At 39.7% G+C, this 17,009-nt stretch overlaps 2 protein-coding genes across 3 annotated transcripts in view; one reads left to right on the top strand and one right to left on the bottom strand.

Annotated features, from left to right (window-relative positions):
* Nucleotides 1-8,511, top strand: part of LOC142658774 (interleukin-13 receptor subunit alpha-1-like) — a 42,799-nt gene extending 34,288 nt beyond the window's left edge. The window contains exons 9-12 of one of the 2 annotated variants that reach the window (XM_075834388.1): nt 2,136-2,232; nt 2,984-3,047; nt 7,324-7,445; nt 7,588-8,511. In XM_075834388.1, coding sequence (XP_075690503.1) covers nt 2,136-2,232; nt 2,984-3,047; nt 7,324-7,428 — 266 coding nt within the window. In that variant the 3' untranslated portion in view covers nt 7,429-7,445; nt 7,588-8,511. Of the gene's footprint in view, nt 1-2,135; nt 2,233-2,983; nt 3,048-7,323 lie in introns of both variants that reach the window. The other variant, XM_075834387.1, reaches the window with a different exon arrangement.
* Nucleotides 8,512-12,005: 3,494 nt separating this feature from the next.
* The window catches only part of LOC142659996 (interleukin-13 receptor subunit alpha-1-like), a 41,186-nt gene continuing 36,182 nt past the window's right edge, over nt 12,006-17,009 (bottom strand). The window contains exons 11-12 of the mRNA XM_075836646.1: nt 13,066-13,129; nt 12,006-12,092 (exon numbers count right to left, since the gene is read on the bottom strand). Coding sequence (XP_075692761.1) covers nt 13,073-13,129 — 57 coding nt within the window. The 3' untranslated portion in view covers nt 12,006-12,092; nt 13,066-13,072. The remainder of the gene's footprint in view (nt 12,093-13,065; nt 13,130-17,009) is intronic.

Below are 17,009 nucleotides of genomic sequence, written 5' to 3'. Positions count from 1 at the left end.
ATGTAACAGAGATTCCCGTTTTAAGAATAGAATGGATGATAATGATCATCACCTGCGTCTAGCGTTCTGAGGCTGTGGCAAGTTGTTGTCAAGATGCAGGGGATGCGGGATACCCCTACCTGGAAGTTTGGGATTTCTGATAACTAGCATAACCTTAAACTTCCCTTGTTGCAGGAGGAGATATTACTCACTACCACTTGGCTTTAATTTTAAGAGTTTTTATGGCTTGACACTATCACACTATCCTCCACTAGTCCACTCACTAATAAGAATTCTTTCTCTAGTACAGGTCTCAGTTCATTCACTATACAGGACTCCCTCTAGTATAACCCTTTAGGGAAGCCAATTTCTATGAGAGTGCTGGTTACTCATGTTCTCCCAGAGCTGACACATTCATAACCCACACGGACCCAGCCATGACTCCCAAACTACAGAGCAGGTTTACTCTCACCCCTCACAACGTCTCCCCCAGCAATAACGACAAGATTCGCGTTCATGTGCAGTACCCCTCAGGAAGTTAGTACTTCTAACCCTGCCACGGCTCACCAACAGTCTCACGGTGGCTCTGCTCCAACTACACCTTTCATCACTGGCTTCTTGTTGCTATACTTCACAGCCCACTGTCAGTTTTACGATAGCTGAATTCAGGGCCCAACTGCAGACACAGGGTCCCACAGCACCTCATGCGGTCTAGCCGCACTCACCTCTAAAGGCTCCAAACTCCCACTTATATTTCCACTGCTGGCCCCTCCCACTAGCGTTCCGGTGCACAGTTCAGCGTCATATTGCTTGCCTCTACATCAGCGGTGGGCTCTGCATGGGCCCGCATTGACGCCCGCTACTTCCTCCCGCAAGGATGGCAGGGCCTGGAAGTACAGCCACGTACAACAGTACACCGGCCCTCTAACAACAAAGGTCAGGTGGGTGCACAGTAAACATTGCATTACTAAAGGGCACAGTACAATGCATGCACCCACAATTAGTGATGTAAATACAATTTTACAGAAGGGGAAGAACATACCAGGTCCTTTTTAAAAAAAAAAAAAAAAATGTATATTTTTTTTTATCACCACCCACCCCCGCAAAAAAAAAAAAAGCCCAATAAAAAGCCAGCCGAGTTAGGGCATTGTATTTGCTGCATCAATGTGTATTTGCTTTTTTGTTTGTTTTTAAACTAATCTTTGGCCGGTAATATGACAAGGTTTACCTGTATCCAGTACAGGTTTAAGTCATGGTCCGAGTTTAGGATGAAAAACCAATGGAGTCAGTTGCCCCAGTTGCCTGCGTTCAAACCCCTAGACCTATTCCCATAGAGTACACAAATTACGCTTGCACTGTGTCCGAGGCGTACCTTGAAGCTCCTGAGACAATGGTGTTGTCTAATTTGGCAGAGATTTTGGGCCCCCTCAAGTGCAAGGGCCCAGGTGTAACTGCTACTTCTGCATCTGCTTTAGCTATGCCCCTGCAAGGTGGCACATAACACTCAAATGTTTATATTTGTACTTGTATATACTAAATTTGGGGTGCTGTATTAGATATTTTCCTCCAACTTTCTAATTATAGGCTAAGCAAAGCTTTTATAGAGTACCGATCTCAGAGACCAGTCTTTTTTTTTTTTTTAGTGGATTTTGTGTATGTATTAGTGTAAATTCCCATATTGGGGGAGATTTATAAAAAAAAAAAAAAGTGGAGCGGTTATCCGGAGCGACCCAAACGGCTCTGCAAAATGATAGCTGGATTCTGATTGGCTGTTATGGACAACTTTACCACTACAGTTGCATTATTGCCGACCGTCCTGATTTATTGCAGCACAGTCGCGCAAACCGGGCTGTAACGTAGGGGTTGCAAAAAGAACAAGACTTCATATGTCCCCCGTTTCACAGCCATTTGTCCCAAGCAACACACTCGAACCATGTTATAAACATTTATAGAAACACATTAATTGTAACAAACAAACCATGATGTTCGAAGTCAAAATCAGAATGTTTCTGAATTTAATTGATTTCCTAGTAAGTTATAGTTTCCGTTATTTTGATAGACGTGTGAAATGGGTGCAAACATTGTTAAGGTTGTGGTTGAAAATGGTCATGTCTCTATTTTAGATTACAGATTCATGCATTTTTTTTATATTCTAGTTATGGAGGGTGAGAGAACCACATCTATAGTGCTGCTACTTCTGGTTCCTTTAATAATCATCACGGCTGCAGTCTTTCTGCTTATCTACATGAAAAGGTAAAAGTTTCTCAGTCCACGGGTCTACAAATGCAAGGATCAGACATTAGGAAAATTACCTGTATCTTGGAAGTATTTCACATTACTTTTGCCCTAATCCAGTCGAAGGATGTAACAATAGTGTGTGCAGAGGTAACAATTGGACCCAGGCCCTTTTTCCTGTGGGGGCCCCCGCTGGCAAAAACTAGAACAGCAGTGATATGACGAGTGATATTTGGGGGTTTTAAAGTGTAGCTAAACATTTGACAAACTTCTGATGTGTCATAGTGACATGTCAGAAGTTTAGATTGGTGGGGGTCCGAGCACGGAGACCCCACCAATCGCTAGAATGAAGCAGCTGAAGCGCTCCTGTGAGCGCTCAGCTGTTTCTTGTCTGTTCGGCTTTTTCTGGAAATAGACCCTCTATTGAGTCCATACACGATACATTTATGAGCCCGTACACCGATACATCAGCTTTCCGGAAAAAGCCGAACAGACCCGAAGCGGCTGAGCATTCACTCGAGCGTTTCAGCTGCTTCATTCTAGCGATTGGTAGGGGTCTCCGTGCTTGGACCCCCACCAATCCAAACTTCTAACATGTCACTATGACACGCCAGAAGTTTGTAAAACGTTTAGCTACACTAAGTTACACCTTTTGTTACAATTAAATCTATTTCTACGAGAAACTTGTAGTTAGAGGTAATTGTACTGCTAAGAAATGCAATTTTCTTTGTAATTTATTATATATTATTTATATTTTTTTATTTTTTAGATTGCAGATCCTTATTTTTCCTCAAATACCTGACCCTGGCAGAGTTATATCAAGTGATTTTCAGGTAAACATTGTTGTCATTAGTGGTTTCCTTTTGTTGCAGACACTCTAACTTTTTAAAGGGGTATTGCCAAAATCATAAATTATCACCCCCGCTCCTGAATGATCCGCCCCCAGGTGGGCCAGCGTTTATGATGTCAGCCCCTGTGTCGCTACTGTGTCCAGCCGCGCTGACATCATTAGCGCTGGTTGTGGAGGTGGTGCCTCACTTTCAAAGAAGATGTCCATAGGAAGATCTGAGAAAGTGGTTGTCAAAATAGACCTATGGCGATCAGCTGATCCCTGGGCCGGCCTGAATTAAAAAAGGGGTTGTCTTCATGAGGCAACATCTTAATAAATCCCTGCAATGATACTATACATGTGCTAAATTACATATATGTGTATTAAACAGGAAATAGGTGTCACTTAAAGGTTGAACACATGTAAATAGGTATTCTGCAACCTCCTTCACATGCTACAGAAAATTTTCTGTACATATTTTTGTCTGCACCACAAAATTAAATCCGCCACGGAAAGAAGTAGCATGGCACTCATTTCCACGGATTCCGCACAGAGAAGCCAAGGATTAGCCCTATTGAACGACAATGACTATTAACTCATGCGGATCTGCTGCACACCCGCGGCAATCATATGTCCGATTTTTAATAGGCAAATCCAATACATGTGAATGGGACTCTAATAGTTTGTTTTTAAACATTACATTCCTTTCGATATGGCTGTCATTCTCCACAAAATGTGCCTATAGCAATAATATTTCCTCACGTTGGTACTAGCAGCTTTTTTGTAGAATAATAGAATGGAGGCGGGTACAATGCCACTTTCCGCTAGAGCATGGAGCTCTAGCATTCTGCAGGCTGTGGCTTGGCAAAAGCTTGCACATATATGCTCTTCGTAATCAAAGTAGTTTGTTCCAAACTGTCGTCACCAATGCGGATCGGACAAGGATGTAAAGACGTAAATTGATTTGGGAACGCACAGTATGGACAAAAACGGAACATGCTACAGGATTTTACTGCTAAAGTAAAAAACGCAGCTGCATTGACTAACACTGTTTCTGAGGTTAAGAAGGCTTATAGCCAGGCAGGAAATTCCCCTTTAATTACAGCCCTATCTGAAATATCTTTGGTACTGGACTGAAAACATTCCCAAGGTGTTTACTTAACAGTTGAATAATTATTTTTTTTAACTGATTGCAAATTAGTTTTATTGGCTCTAAAGCAATGTCCTTAAAAGTATGTTACCACTTAAACATATTAAGTATAAAGATGAAAAATTATTTGAGAGCGGAAATGGCTGCCTGTGCTCAGACCTCTGCACGAATGAATTTAATACAAAAAATAAAACAGCGCGTCACAACAAAGAAATATAAGAACAAAATGTGCACCATATTTTCCTATGTAACCTTGCCATTTTTCTGGCAACATGAAACCGAATTAATATCTGTGCTCCTGTTATTACAGACACACTTCTTACAAATCGCTGCTTGCATGTATTGATCGCTGTAATGCATATCTCCCAATATTAAGCTCTCTATTCGCAGGCCATTTTTAAAGGGTTGTCTCATCCCATGCGGTTTTTGCATTTTCATTTATAAACTTTGGTTTGTTCCATTTGACTTCCTGGGCTGGGGTGGGATAACAGTCCCCACATAACACTTGCCAGATAACCAAAGGATAACTCACATTTGTGCAAAGTGCTCAGAAATTAGGTGTCTCTCTGTGCTGCTAGGAAAATCCAAACTTAGAGTTTAGACACTATTCCTAAGTTCTTATATCATTACGGGCAGATGCAGAGAGAGATCAGATAAGACACCAGAGGACACGGGTTATTGTAGATATTGTATTTTACTGCAGCACGGGCACAAGACAAAAGTAAAATGCTTAAAGGGATCCTGTCATCAACATCTTACCTGTTAAACTCACCTGACCCCTCAATGGCCGCAGCTGTCCAGAGTTCATTCCTGTTCTCTTCTTTCCTGAAGTCCTCCTCTGTCTGTAAATATAGTCGTTTAAACTTTTCCCACCTTTTATGGTAATTATTTTTCCCTCTGGGATGCAGCTTCTTAACCACGCCCACTGCCACCGCGTGTCCGGCCCTGACTGGCTAAGGAGCTGTCAATCAAAAAGAAGGAGGTGGAGTCCACTCAGATGCTGGAGGAATGAAAACCTGACTCTTTTCAGATGAAGATTTGACTCTTTTCTGCTCATTTGCATATGGCGAGGGACCACTGAAAAACGGAATACTAAAGCTACAGAGCTTACTTAGAACATGTTTATAGCTTAGATGACAAGGATTTTTCACCCACTTTCACCAGGTATTGCTGGCTTTATAGCTAAAATGCTGGTGACAGGTTCCTTTTAAGCTGTGCTGCTGATATCAGTATATCTGTCAAAAGCGGTTTCACTGAGCAGCAGCTTCCTTGATTTTCCTGCATGTCGCTGCCCTGTACTATCTGTGCAGATCACAATAAATTTGATAAACATGTGACAGAGGTAGGTGTTATGTTACAACTGAATTTATAGGGTGAGGTAATGGTACAATACAAGATCTAGAGTATTAAAGGGTTCTTTCACGGAGACAGCCCCTGTCCATGTTCCCATTAAGACAAGTGGATGTCAGAGGGGGATAAAGACCCCTTTTTATAAACCAGAATGGAAAGCTGCTCTAGGGGATTTATCGCTGTGCCAGTATTGTTAAATAGGAGTTGTCTTCAGGAGATTACCCTTTTAAAGGGGTTCTCTGTTTTGGACAATCTCTTGTTAGTAGCGTTCCTTGGCAATAAGCAGATCACAAAGTGTCCCCCTGCTGGGACCTCCAGCTATCAGCTGTAATATGTGGGGAAACCTGACCGCAAGGCCTTATTCACACGAAAGTGTCCGTTTTGCGCGCGCAAAAGTTCAGTGTGACGTGTATATGGTGCGTGGCTGCTTGATTTTCACGCAGCCGGCATCATTATGACACTCCCTTTTTATGTGACAACACCGTAAAGAAGGAGGGGATTTTATGTTTCCCTTCTCTTCTTTACCAGCTGTAGCGCGAATGACGTGCTTCACCCGGAAGTGCTTCCGTGTGTCGTGCGCGATTTGCACGCACCCAGGGATTCCTAGCGTCGTACATAACTATGATGCTAGGAGCCCGGCTCCCTGCAGTGTGTTCAGTCTGGGACTTGCAGCCGAAATACGTTCCGTCCATTACGGACCGAACATGCTCGTGTGAATCCAGCTTTATAAGTTATAAGAAGGCATTACTCATAATGCTACAAACTGGCTGTTATTTATAGAAATAAATATAAAACATTCTATGCCTGTTTTTTCTGCTTTATAAGCTTCCTGTCTGCAGTGGAAATATCTTTCTCACAGAAAGAGCAGTGATTAATAACGCAATGTGTGGGTGAAAGAGTGTAGTGTTAGAAAGCTGTAACAATAGTGTAGTCTTATATTGCACATACTACTGAATGCTCCTATGACTACATCTTCACCAATAAAATTGGGTTTTATGTAGAGCTGGTGCGGCTATAGGGTGATGTCTATTATATCGAAGATAAGCATTTTAACGCATTACATCATGTGTGTTTATAAATGTATACGATATCAAAAGAAAAAACCATTGTCCTGAAGAGTTGCCCCAGATAGTGTGAGGTTCTTTCTTCTGTGCCCCCTATTGAGTTGCATGTGAAACAGGGAACAGCTGGGCAAAGAAAACAAACTGTGAGGGAGGGGGTACAGTTAGCAAGAGAGGCAGAGATTGCTCGTGGGAAATGTAGTCTTTACGGAAAGCACAGCGTGGAGGGACCACCATATTTGAAGAAGAAGCAGCGGCAGCAAGCAACAACGCATGAAGGCAGCGGGAAATAGCGATTAAAAAAAATAGGATGAAGGCTGAGGTATGGATCTTATAAAATCAGGGACTTTAACCCCTTTAAGGAGTGTCATTGTTGACAAGCAAAAGGTATTGCATACTTAACCACTTTTGTTGCTCGATTTGCAGGACTGTTGGCAAGTTTATGCAACTTTTTTTCTTAAAGTTTCTTGCAATTTGTCTGTATCCATTAGCAGATTGGGGTCGGGCTTAAATTTCCTACGATTTGCAATTTAAACATTTGTAACTAGTGTGTAGTGAGAGCCATGCCCTAGACAGAAATTACTATTTTAAATGTAAATGTCGCTGTGTGATTTTTTTTGCTGTGGGATATTCGATCAAGATCAAAAATAGTTTCATTTAATTTAAAAAAAAATATTACTATCCTATTTATATGGACTTTTCTTTTACTTTCTCAACAGCAGTGGATAAAGTATGGTAAATCGGTATACAACGAGCCCAAGAAGGATGAAGTCTGTGTGGTGTCCTTACTAGAAACTCCTCCATCATCTTCTCAAGTAGAATAAGACCTCAAGTGGAAAATGTAAAGACTGGTTGTATTCCCATTCTTCTGTTTACACCTTATGACAGCTCAGCTTTAAACACATGCTTTGTGACCGATCGTTGCCACAGTGCTTGAACTCTATAAAACTGAGACTAAGAAGCTTGGTATTTATTTTTTACAGTTTGGACTGTAGAGAGAATGGTCAGGACCTTGGATTCCTCGTTGAGATTCATCAAGATCATCCGCTACCTGAAATCAAACTGAAGGCACCTTAACAGTTCTTTATTTCGGAAGAAAGGGAAATAGAAGAGAATTTGTATTTATTTTTTCCTTCTTTGGTGAAATTGTAACACAATTCGTGTTAGTACCAACCACCATTATTTGCAAAATGGCTACACATGGCCTGTCCAAGGAAGCAAAAGTGCAGAGCGAAGCATTCTTATGTAACATAAATGCTTGGCTATAGGATGGTGTTAAAGTAAATAGTGTATGTTATACATACAAAATACAGTCTTGAGTTGAACATAAGGAGCTAAAACAGTGGGAACAGTTTTGCTAGGATTTTCTCTTGTACTTTTACGCCATTCGGCATAAAGGGTCTATCAGGGTGAGCGAGTTGTTCCCGCGAAGCGCTGTACTACTGTGTTGTGGTGATGGCGTGGGAACAGAAGCTGTGGCTGTTTATACCCTTAGATGCCAGGTTCAATAGCCACTGTGGCATCTGAGGTGTTTAATGGAGCGAGCTGGCTCCCATCGGCACTCGATCGCGGTGTACCGATGGGTTTTCATAGCAGCAGGTGCCTTAAAAAGGTCCCCTCATCAAGCGTGTATGTGCCTATTAGGCACTATGGCAGGGACTAATAGGTTGCGTTTCAGTACAAAAAAAGGCAATAATATGCTGCGATGTAGCAGTATTGCAGTGTATTATTGAAGTGATCAGAGGATCGCACATTGGTCCCACTATAAGCCTTCACACGAAAAAAATAATTAAAGGTTAATTTAAAAAATATATTTGGTGTTGCTGCATTGTTTACAACGCTTTGAATAATGATAAAATGTTATTTATACCGCACGGTGAATGACATTAAAAAACTATCCCCCAAAATTGTCAGAATTGTGCTTTTTTACAATAATCTTCCCCCTTAAGAGATTAATAAACCTGAATCAATGTGTTATATGCCAAATTGGTGCCATTGAAAAATATAAATCTTCCCACAAAAAAGTAAGTTCTCATATGTTGAAAAAAAATTACAAATTTTTTATGGCTCCTGTAATGTGAAGATGCAAAAATGCTTTTGTTGTGCAAAAGTAGTAAAATATAAAAGTAACTGTACATATCTGGTAATGGCGTAAACCTAATGACGTGTAGAATAAAGTCAAAATGTTATTTATACTGTATGATAAAACCGTGAAAAAAACTAAAACTAAGGTGGTGTTGCTGGTTTTTTTTTTCAGCCCTTCCAAAAAATGTTGTTGTAAAAGGTAGTCAATGAGATAAAGGTACCCTAAAATGGTAAAAACTGAAAAATATAAATCTGACAAAAAGCAACGCCTCATCTGACTATGGTAATGCAAAAAGTAAAGTTATGGTTCCTGGAACGATGAAGGCCAAAATAGGCCATAAGTGGTTGTTCAGGCATGGGGTGTTTTTTCATACTGATGACCTATCCGCAGGATAGGTGATTGGTATATGATTGGTAGGGGTCCCACAACAATCAGCTGCGGAGGAGGAGGATGATGATGATGATCTAAAAGATGTATCACATTATATTAGTGTGTTGATCTGTGGTGCAAAATCTTCTGGACCTGGTTTGCGAAGAAATAAAATAAAAACAAATGCCTTCCAGTCAGCAGTGCAGGAGCATTAAGTGATAATTAAAAAAAAAGTTCTAAGAATAATAATAAAAGCAAATAGGTAGTTGTGACATCAAAAACTAGATTTCTAGTACAGCAATTTGAACGTAGGATGATTGAAGGTAAAGTTTTCACAGAATAGACCATAAGGAAAAAAGAGGCTGAACTCAATGCTTGTGACATGGATGGACTAAGTGGCCTAGGGCCCCAGGCAATAATGGTTATAGCCCCCTCCAACCATCATAGTTATAGTACACTTTAATTAACACAGTGCTTTTGAGAAGCATTCACCTCATGAATCTCTATGGGCCCGATCTGGCCCTGGACTCTATTTCCCAAATCACCAGCTCACCTCTGTTCTGTGCTGGTAAACATCTATTAGATTCTGGAGCCAGGCAAAGGGTTGTTAGACTGATTATAACAAGCAACAGTCATATAACGGATTATCCAAATTAGGCTTGAAGCCAGTTGAACTTTTTGTACATTGTTGGATATTCTAAGCTAAGGGGATGGGCAAAAGGTGGCCTGACAAAGTATTAGGCTGGCCATACACATTAAATGTATTTTCTTTGACACCAACTATTTCAGCAGGACTGGCCAACCATCTGATATGCATGGCAGTATCCTGACTCTGCCCTGACAGCAGATGTTGGGAGAAGGAAGGGTTGGGCATGCTGAATTTCAACATGCTCGATCCTTTTGTTTGCTTGGAGATAAGCCTCCGCCAGAGGAGTCTGGCAGCGGTTTTCTCCCTGAGAACATGTGCACGCTCAGCCAAGTCGAGCTTGAGGTGCATGGAGTCTTTCTGAATATTGTCCGAACAATCTAAAGTGCATGGCCAGCCTTCGGTATGTACTCTTGATAAAATGGACACAAAGTCTATATTACGGCAGTAAGCAGCAATGTAAAAGTGCTGCTAAATTATATTCATATGCCCCTTGCCAGATCCCTAGACTGTACAGAGGCCAGAACATGAGTAATGAGGCATTTTTTTTTAGAGGACTGTTTAATAGATAATTGTATTGGAATACTTTTTTTTTTTTCTCATCTGGTTATTGAAGATGTTGGAGCCTCTTAGAATTTTTATTTCTATATATTGTGCCAACATATTCAGCAGCACTGTGCATGAGTTGTCATCACTCACTGTCCCCAGCAGGGCTCACAATCTAAATTCCGTATCTGTATGTTTTTGGATAATCGGAGGAAACATTAACTCCGTGCAGATGTTGTCCTTGCTCGCATTCAAACCCAGTGCTGCAAGGGAACAGTGCTGACCACTGAGCTACCATGTGTGGAAGTGAAAAACATCAGTAGTATGAGAGACAGACTATCAACTACAGGACATATCTGTTTTCATGAGAATGTTTCCTTATTTTGAAGATCTGTGACTTCTCAATTGCCTTCATTTCCTGCCTTTCATCAATATTTTGTCCCCATCACATGCTACCCTGTCACCAAAAACATAACAGATCACTGACTCCCACAAGGCCGCACACATCCCCTGCTGCTGTGAACATTTTGATGATTTGAAAAACAACTGTCTACATCCTGCATTTGTGACAGATAAACAATAATGCCAATAGATTATTTCCTGCAGTAACACAATGTATAAAAACTGGTACAATGCAATTAAGACATTTGTCTCCAGAATGCACAAATGTTGTAAAAACAGCATAAATTTACGGTTGCCAGAGTCAAAGCAATAACAAAAAAAATACCAACTCAGTATGATTGTTTCTAAAAATGTTCTCTTTTCTTAATACTGGGATGTAAAAAAATTAAAATTTGCATCCAGTGAAAACCTTTTTAAATAATTTAAGCAAAACATAAGTTTCCCTGGGGTTAAGTGGCAATGTGAGGTATAAAAACAAAAACACAAACCATCAGGTAGTAAGTCATCCAATGTAAGTTATAAATGAGAACAAGTATTTTTCTAATACGGGCCTGGACTGAGCTTGGTACATAGTACAGAAGGTTCATTGACTAAGACTTTTCAGACCTTCATAACCCAGCCAGTAAAAAGCTAGAACACAGGCTTCATTACATTTTTCTAATATATCTTAATATATCTCATTGTCCCAAAAGTCACTTAAAAGTTGAATGAAATGTAAAGTTCACAAAAGGATGTAGGGCGATGGCTTTAGTTACTGTGGACTCCTTTTCTATTACATAAATGTTCTCTCTCCATTATTTCACCATGAAGGATGCCATCCTTTGCTTATTAACTGGTGTCAATAAGTGATCGGCAGCAGAGGTATTTGCAAAAAGTGCTAGTAAGATTGATTGTACAGCTGGGTTAGGTTGTACTTTCTGCAATTTTTCTTCTCAGATCCAGTTGGACCATCTTAAGTACTGCATCAGTACTCACATAACTGACAAGCCCACACTACTGAGGAAAGGTCTTGGTTCCATATAAACATTAGAACCTGGGCATAGGAATGTTTTTGCAAGCCGCGTTATACACTGTATTACCTTATTCTCTCACGCTTCTTTGTTGCTACACTGGCACTATCGGCGCCGCATGTTGAGCGGGTTGGACAGAATCACCAGCAGTCACTACTTCACGGACTTTACAATACAGATTCTTTTCACTAGTGACCTCCAGAGATTATTCAACGTGACGAGTCTCACTTGGCTCAAATAGTTCCCCTTTGAAGGGAACAACTGAAATGAAAATAGGGTTTTTATCTTTTCCATTTCAGTAAATGAAGACCCGAAAATTCTTTCACATGGAAAAAAATAATGTTAAGCGTCAAAAAAAGACACAGGACTTATATGCTCCTCCTCTGGTTTATCATAGACATTTGCCGGTCTCTCTCTCTTTAGCCAATACTGAAGAGGAATAAAAAAAAAAATAGTATTAATATAGTTTGTGTTTATTTGTTTAATGAAATAACACTTAAGTGCATAACTATTCACCCCCTTAAATATGACTCTGCTGATTTGAAGACAGAATTTGAAGCCAAAGTGACGACTCCCTTTTAAACACCATGTAATTTTTAGGTCCCGCTAGTGGTTGCTGTAAGCAGCTGGATTTTTTAAAATGTAACTCCTAGTCTATGCAAAAAATTAGAAGCTCAGTGTAACTATAACGATATATTAAAGAGATTTCCAGCAAGGGAAACGAAATCTCGTTTACCTCGTAATCTCGCGAGATTACGTGTGGTTTGCTGGAATCTCACAGAAAAGATTCAGCAGTGTCAGGATTCTGAATACACATGACATCCAGGCTGGAGGTCATGTGTATTCATTATCAGGACACTTGTGTATGTGGCTGCACATCGTTCTAGTAAGAAGGTGATGCTGCTGTGTAAATGAATGGAGAGGAGTGTATGACGCTGACTGGTCACTGATTCGTCAGCATCATACACTTCTATTCACAACGCCCAGTTAGTAAAACAAGTAAACACGCCCAGTTAAAAACACAATACACGCCCAGTTGGACATACGAAAAAAACACGCCCAGTTGTCCATTTCAAAGCTCATTTGCATATATATAAAATAGCTCATAACTTGGCCAAAAATGAAAGTTTAAAAAAAACGTTACTGTTCTCTACATTGCAGCGCCGATCACATGCAATAGGAGATAGGGATGTGAGAATCTGGTGACAGAGCCTCTTTAAGCAAAACCAGCACCCTGTGTGTCAATGGGCTGTGGCTGGTAGTGCAGCTCAAGCCGATTCACTTGAATTGATAAAGATGGCTAAAAAATAATCTTTCACGCTTTTAAAAACAAATTGTCTTTTGAGCATACATGAACCATCATTGTAAAAACCTATAAAAGTAACTACTTTAGCATTATTACCTGTAGATCATTTTGGAACATCTTTGAGGGGTTGGGAATTGGAGGGAAAATCCAAATCTTCAATCTATGGAAATGGTGGATGATAAATAAATGTACAAACTTAACGTATCAATATTTAGAACATTTGGGAAGAAGGAACTACTTTGGAAGAAGCTATTTTTTTCAAGTAGATTAACAAATATGTTTAATACATGCACCATCAATTTTTAAATATAAGACATTTGGGGCAACTATACGACACCCAGAGAGTATACAGCACGGGTCCGATTAATTAGAATTAGACCCGTGCACGATACTCTCCGGGTGTTGTATAGTTGCTATGGCAACCGTACCGACCAGCATGCAGGAGAGCCCAATGTCTGTTTGTGCTAGAGAATACAACTAGTTACATTTTAGATTGTATGTGTAATATATTGGTAAAACCAGAACACAGTCTGTTTTCTAAAAACAACCAACCAAAAAGAAAGATGTATGCCCAAACTTTTGCATAAAACTTTAGAAAATCAATTGAATATGAAACTTATAAAGCAAAAGATAATACAACCTCTACAAAAAAAACAGAAACTCAAATATGACATTTCTGCAAATTTGAATGAACCTTTTATGTGGAATGTGTCATAGTGGAGTCTGCTTTTATGCATTGTCTATTGTCTTGTATCATGTATGGTAATAAAGTATTTTTCTATTTTTCATTAATTTCCTGTTTCTCAGCATCTTTTTTTTCTAGGTTATATATATTCAATTTGGATGCTTTTTGGGTGAACACCCTAGGATCAGCCCATGTAACTTGCATAGATTTTTTCGTTGTTATATTTCTTACATTAGGTGGGCCATATTGATCCATTCTGCATTTTTGGTTTGGCACTTAATGTAAATATTTATTCTGCCTCTAATCAGCACTGTAGTCACTGTATGATCTGCAGCGAGATGATGGGTGGTATGATTATGATATGATTTATTTTTTGTGAAACAGCATCTCCCAGCATATCCTCACCATTGTTCGGGCCATGCTGGGAGCTTGAAACAAATTAGTGCAAACCTATACGACAGGGTTTGCACTAAATTGAGCTGTATTTGTGTTGTGTCGTATTTATGTACTGAGCATGGTTCTGGTGCTGTATATATGTAATGAGCTTTGTACTGGTGTTGTGTATAGAACTATATTGCTTGTAAAATGTACAAATGTTTTTATTCTAGAGTTACATAAAAAGAAATGCGGAAAAGAAATGACACGTCATTGATTGGTAGAGAAAACAAACATGGCGAGGGGGAAGGAGATGTCAGGAAAGAGGTTGGGGGGGGCACCAAACTGAATCTTTGCACCGAGTGCTGGAGAACCTAGCTACGCCTCTGGCATGCGTCAAATGTCGGGAAGGTGTTAAAATTGTTAGTATGTGTGCACAGGTGTATCTGTGTATGTGTGTGTATATACATATTTACATAGTAACCTAGTTGAAAAAAAAAAAAAAGACAAAACCCCAAGAGGCAAAAGGCAATTTTCCTCATTTTAGGGAGAAATTCTTTACCAAAGAGCAAATCTCTGATTCAATGGCCCGTCTCAAGTAATCTAGTAAACATAACTTTTAATATTATTACTTTCAAGAAAGGCATCAAGACCCCTTTTAAACTCTTTCAATAAATTAACCATTTTTCACTGGCAGATAGTTTCATAGTCTCAATGTTCATAGTAAAGAATCCCCTTCTATCTCGGTGTGGAAACCGTCTCGACGTAGTGGATACCAGCTTGTTAAAGCTTATAGTACTGTCCTAGTTACGATGTCTGTATATTTGCATACATGCTTGTTTTTGTGTTTTTTATGTGTGGACATCTGTGCGTATACATATGTAAGAAGTGTTGTGTGTATTTGTTAACGTATAGGTCTGTTCATTTATATGCAGATAGATATATTCTGTATATGTAGCTGTGTGTTATGTCCTGAACATACGCTCTGCTGACCATTCCAGCTTTCCTGATGGGCCCTGGGATCATTTATGTCTCTGCCTTCAAACATACTTTGTAAACAATTAACCCCTTAAGGACACGGCCAATTTTAGCCTTGAGGACAGAGCAATTTTTTTTAAATTTCCCTCTTTGCATCCCGACGCTCATAACGCTTTTATTTTTTGTACGACGTAGTTGTATGAGACTTTGTTTTTTGCGGGACGAGTTGTACTTTATGTACGTACCATTTTTTGGTACAAATACATTATCGTTTAATTTCTATAAATTTTTAATTAGATTAAAATGCAGAAAAAAAGCAGTTGCGCAGCAGTTTTAATATTTATTTTTTTACACCATACACCGATCATCATAAATAATGTTATACATTTGTTGTACAGGTTGTTACGGTCGTGGCGATACCAAATATGTCTATATTATTTCATGTTTTGGGACTTATATTTTAAAAAGTTTATTTATTATAAAAAATGTGTGTTTCTGTGTATTTTATTTACTTTTTATTTATTTATTTACCATTATTTTTTTTTTACATTCATTTAACTTTTTTTTTTAATCCCATAAAGGGATTTATCATTTTGATTTTTATTTTGTAACTGTAATGTACTGGCATAGATCTATATGCCAGTACATTAGCCTGTTACTGATCGTACACAGGCAGTTGTTAGGGCATACCTCAGTATGCCCTAACAACAGGAAATATGTTCAGACAGCCCTGGGGTCCTTCACTGGACCCTGGGCTGTCTGGCCATACGAGTTGTGGGCTTTGATCGCGTCACAGTTATCTTCTGTGACGCGATCAATGTGCAGTCCCCCCTCTTTGAACGCCGCGATCAGCTGTCATCGCGGCGTTCAAAGGGTTAACAGCGGAGAGAAGATGTTTCTCTCCTCTCCGCTGTCAGAGCGGGGCCGTGGCTGTGTATTACAGCCGTTGCCCCGCTCTCGATCGCACACACAGAGACGGCACAGACGGCTGTCACACAGGACGAGTATGCTCGTCCTAATGCGCAAAGTGCTCGCTGCTCAGGACGAGCATACTCGTCCTGTGTCGGCAACCAGTTAAACCAACAATAGTGGGAGACATATGATTTGGAACCACAAAAATAAAACAAAATGGTACAAGAATAGTCTGTCACCAAAACCCGTTAAAGGCCGCACTCAACTGCATAAGAGCCTGTTCAAATCTGTGTAGGCGGCTCCGTCACAAATCCGGCCAAAAATGTTGCGTTTTTGTTTCCAGTAAAACGACAGACACCGTGACTAAATACATTAAAGTGAATGGGATCTCTTTATATATCGAAACAAACATGTTAATGGACGGCATCAACAGGTCAAATACATACATGTATAACAATATAGTACGGCTTTACATGACCCCTCATCATGCTCGGAGTTTTTTTTTATAAACCCATATTGAGGAGGCCACGTTGATTGGCGTCTGTCCTGATGCGCATTTCGGCTGAAAGCCTTCCTCATTTTCAGCTCGCATGTCACTTGATGTATTTTCAAACATTATTAGATTTTATCCTCCAGGTTTTGAAACAAATTCAGGATAAGAGGTCATGTTAAGCTGTACGATCATGTTATATATGTATGATTGATCCATGGATGCCGTCCATTCTGTGTTGTGGGGCTTTTTTTTATATTTTTGCCTTTAAATAAAACCGTATGAGTGTGTTTGGTGCAACTTTGTAATTACTTTTTATTAAATATTATTTTTACTTAGATACAGCTGCTTTATATACTGTATACAGAGCAGCTGTATCTTGCGCTTTTCTTTATACCTTTCCTTCCTATTGGATCCACTTCTGGCTTTGGCTAAAAAAAAAACGGAGCCAAAATCTGCAACTAATACTGTGTTTGTGGTTCTGGCCTTAGATGTAATAGATTACAGGGGGATCCTGCATTTCTGACCCGCTGACACTGAACTTGACAGTCCCGCTGACCTGACGGATTCAAGTTTCAGAGCAAGAAAAAGCTGCTCTTA

This window comes from Rhinoderma darwinii, chromosome 8 (genome assembly GCF_050947455.1).
Source record: "Rhinoderma darwinii isolate aRhiDar2 chromosome 8, aRhiDar2.hap1, whole genome shotgun sequence".
NCBI lineage: Eukaryota > Metazoa > Chordata > Amphibia > Anura > Rhinodermatidae > Rhinoderma > Rhinoderma darwinii.
This window is presented reverse-complemented; position numbering and strand designations above follow the sequence as displayed.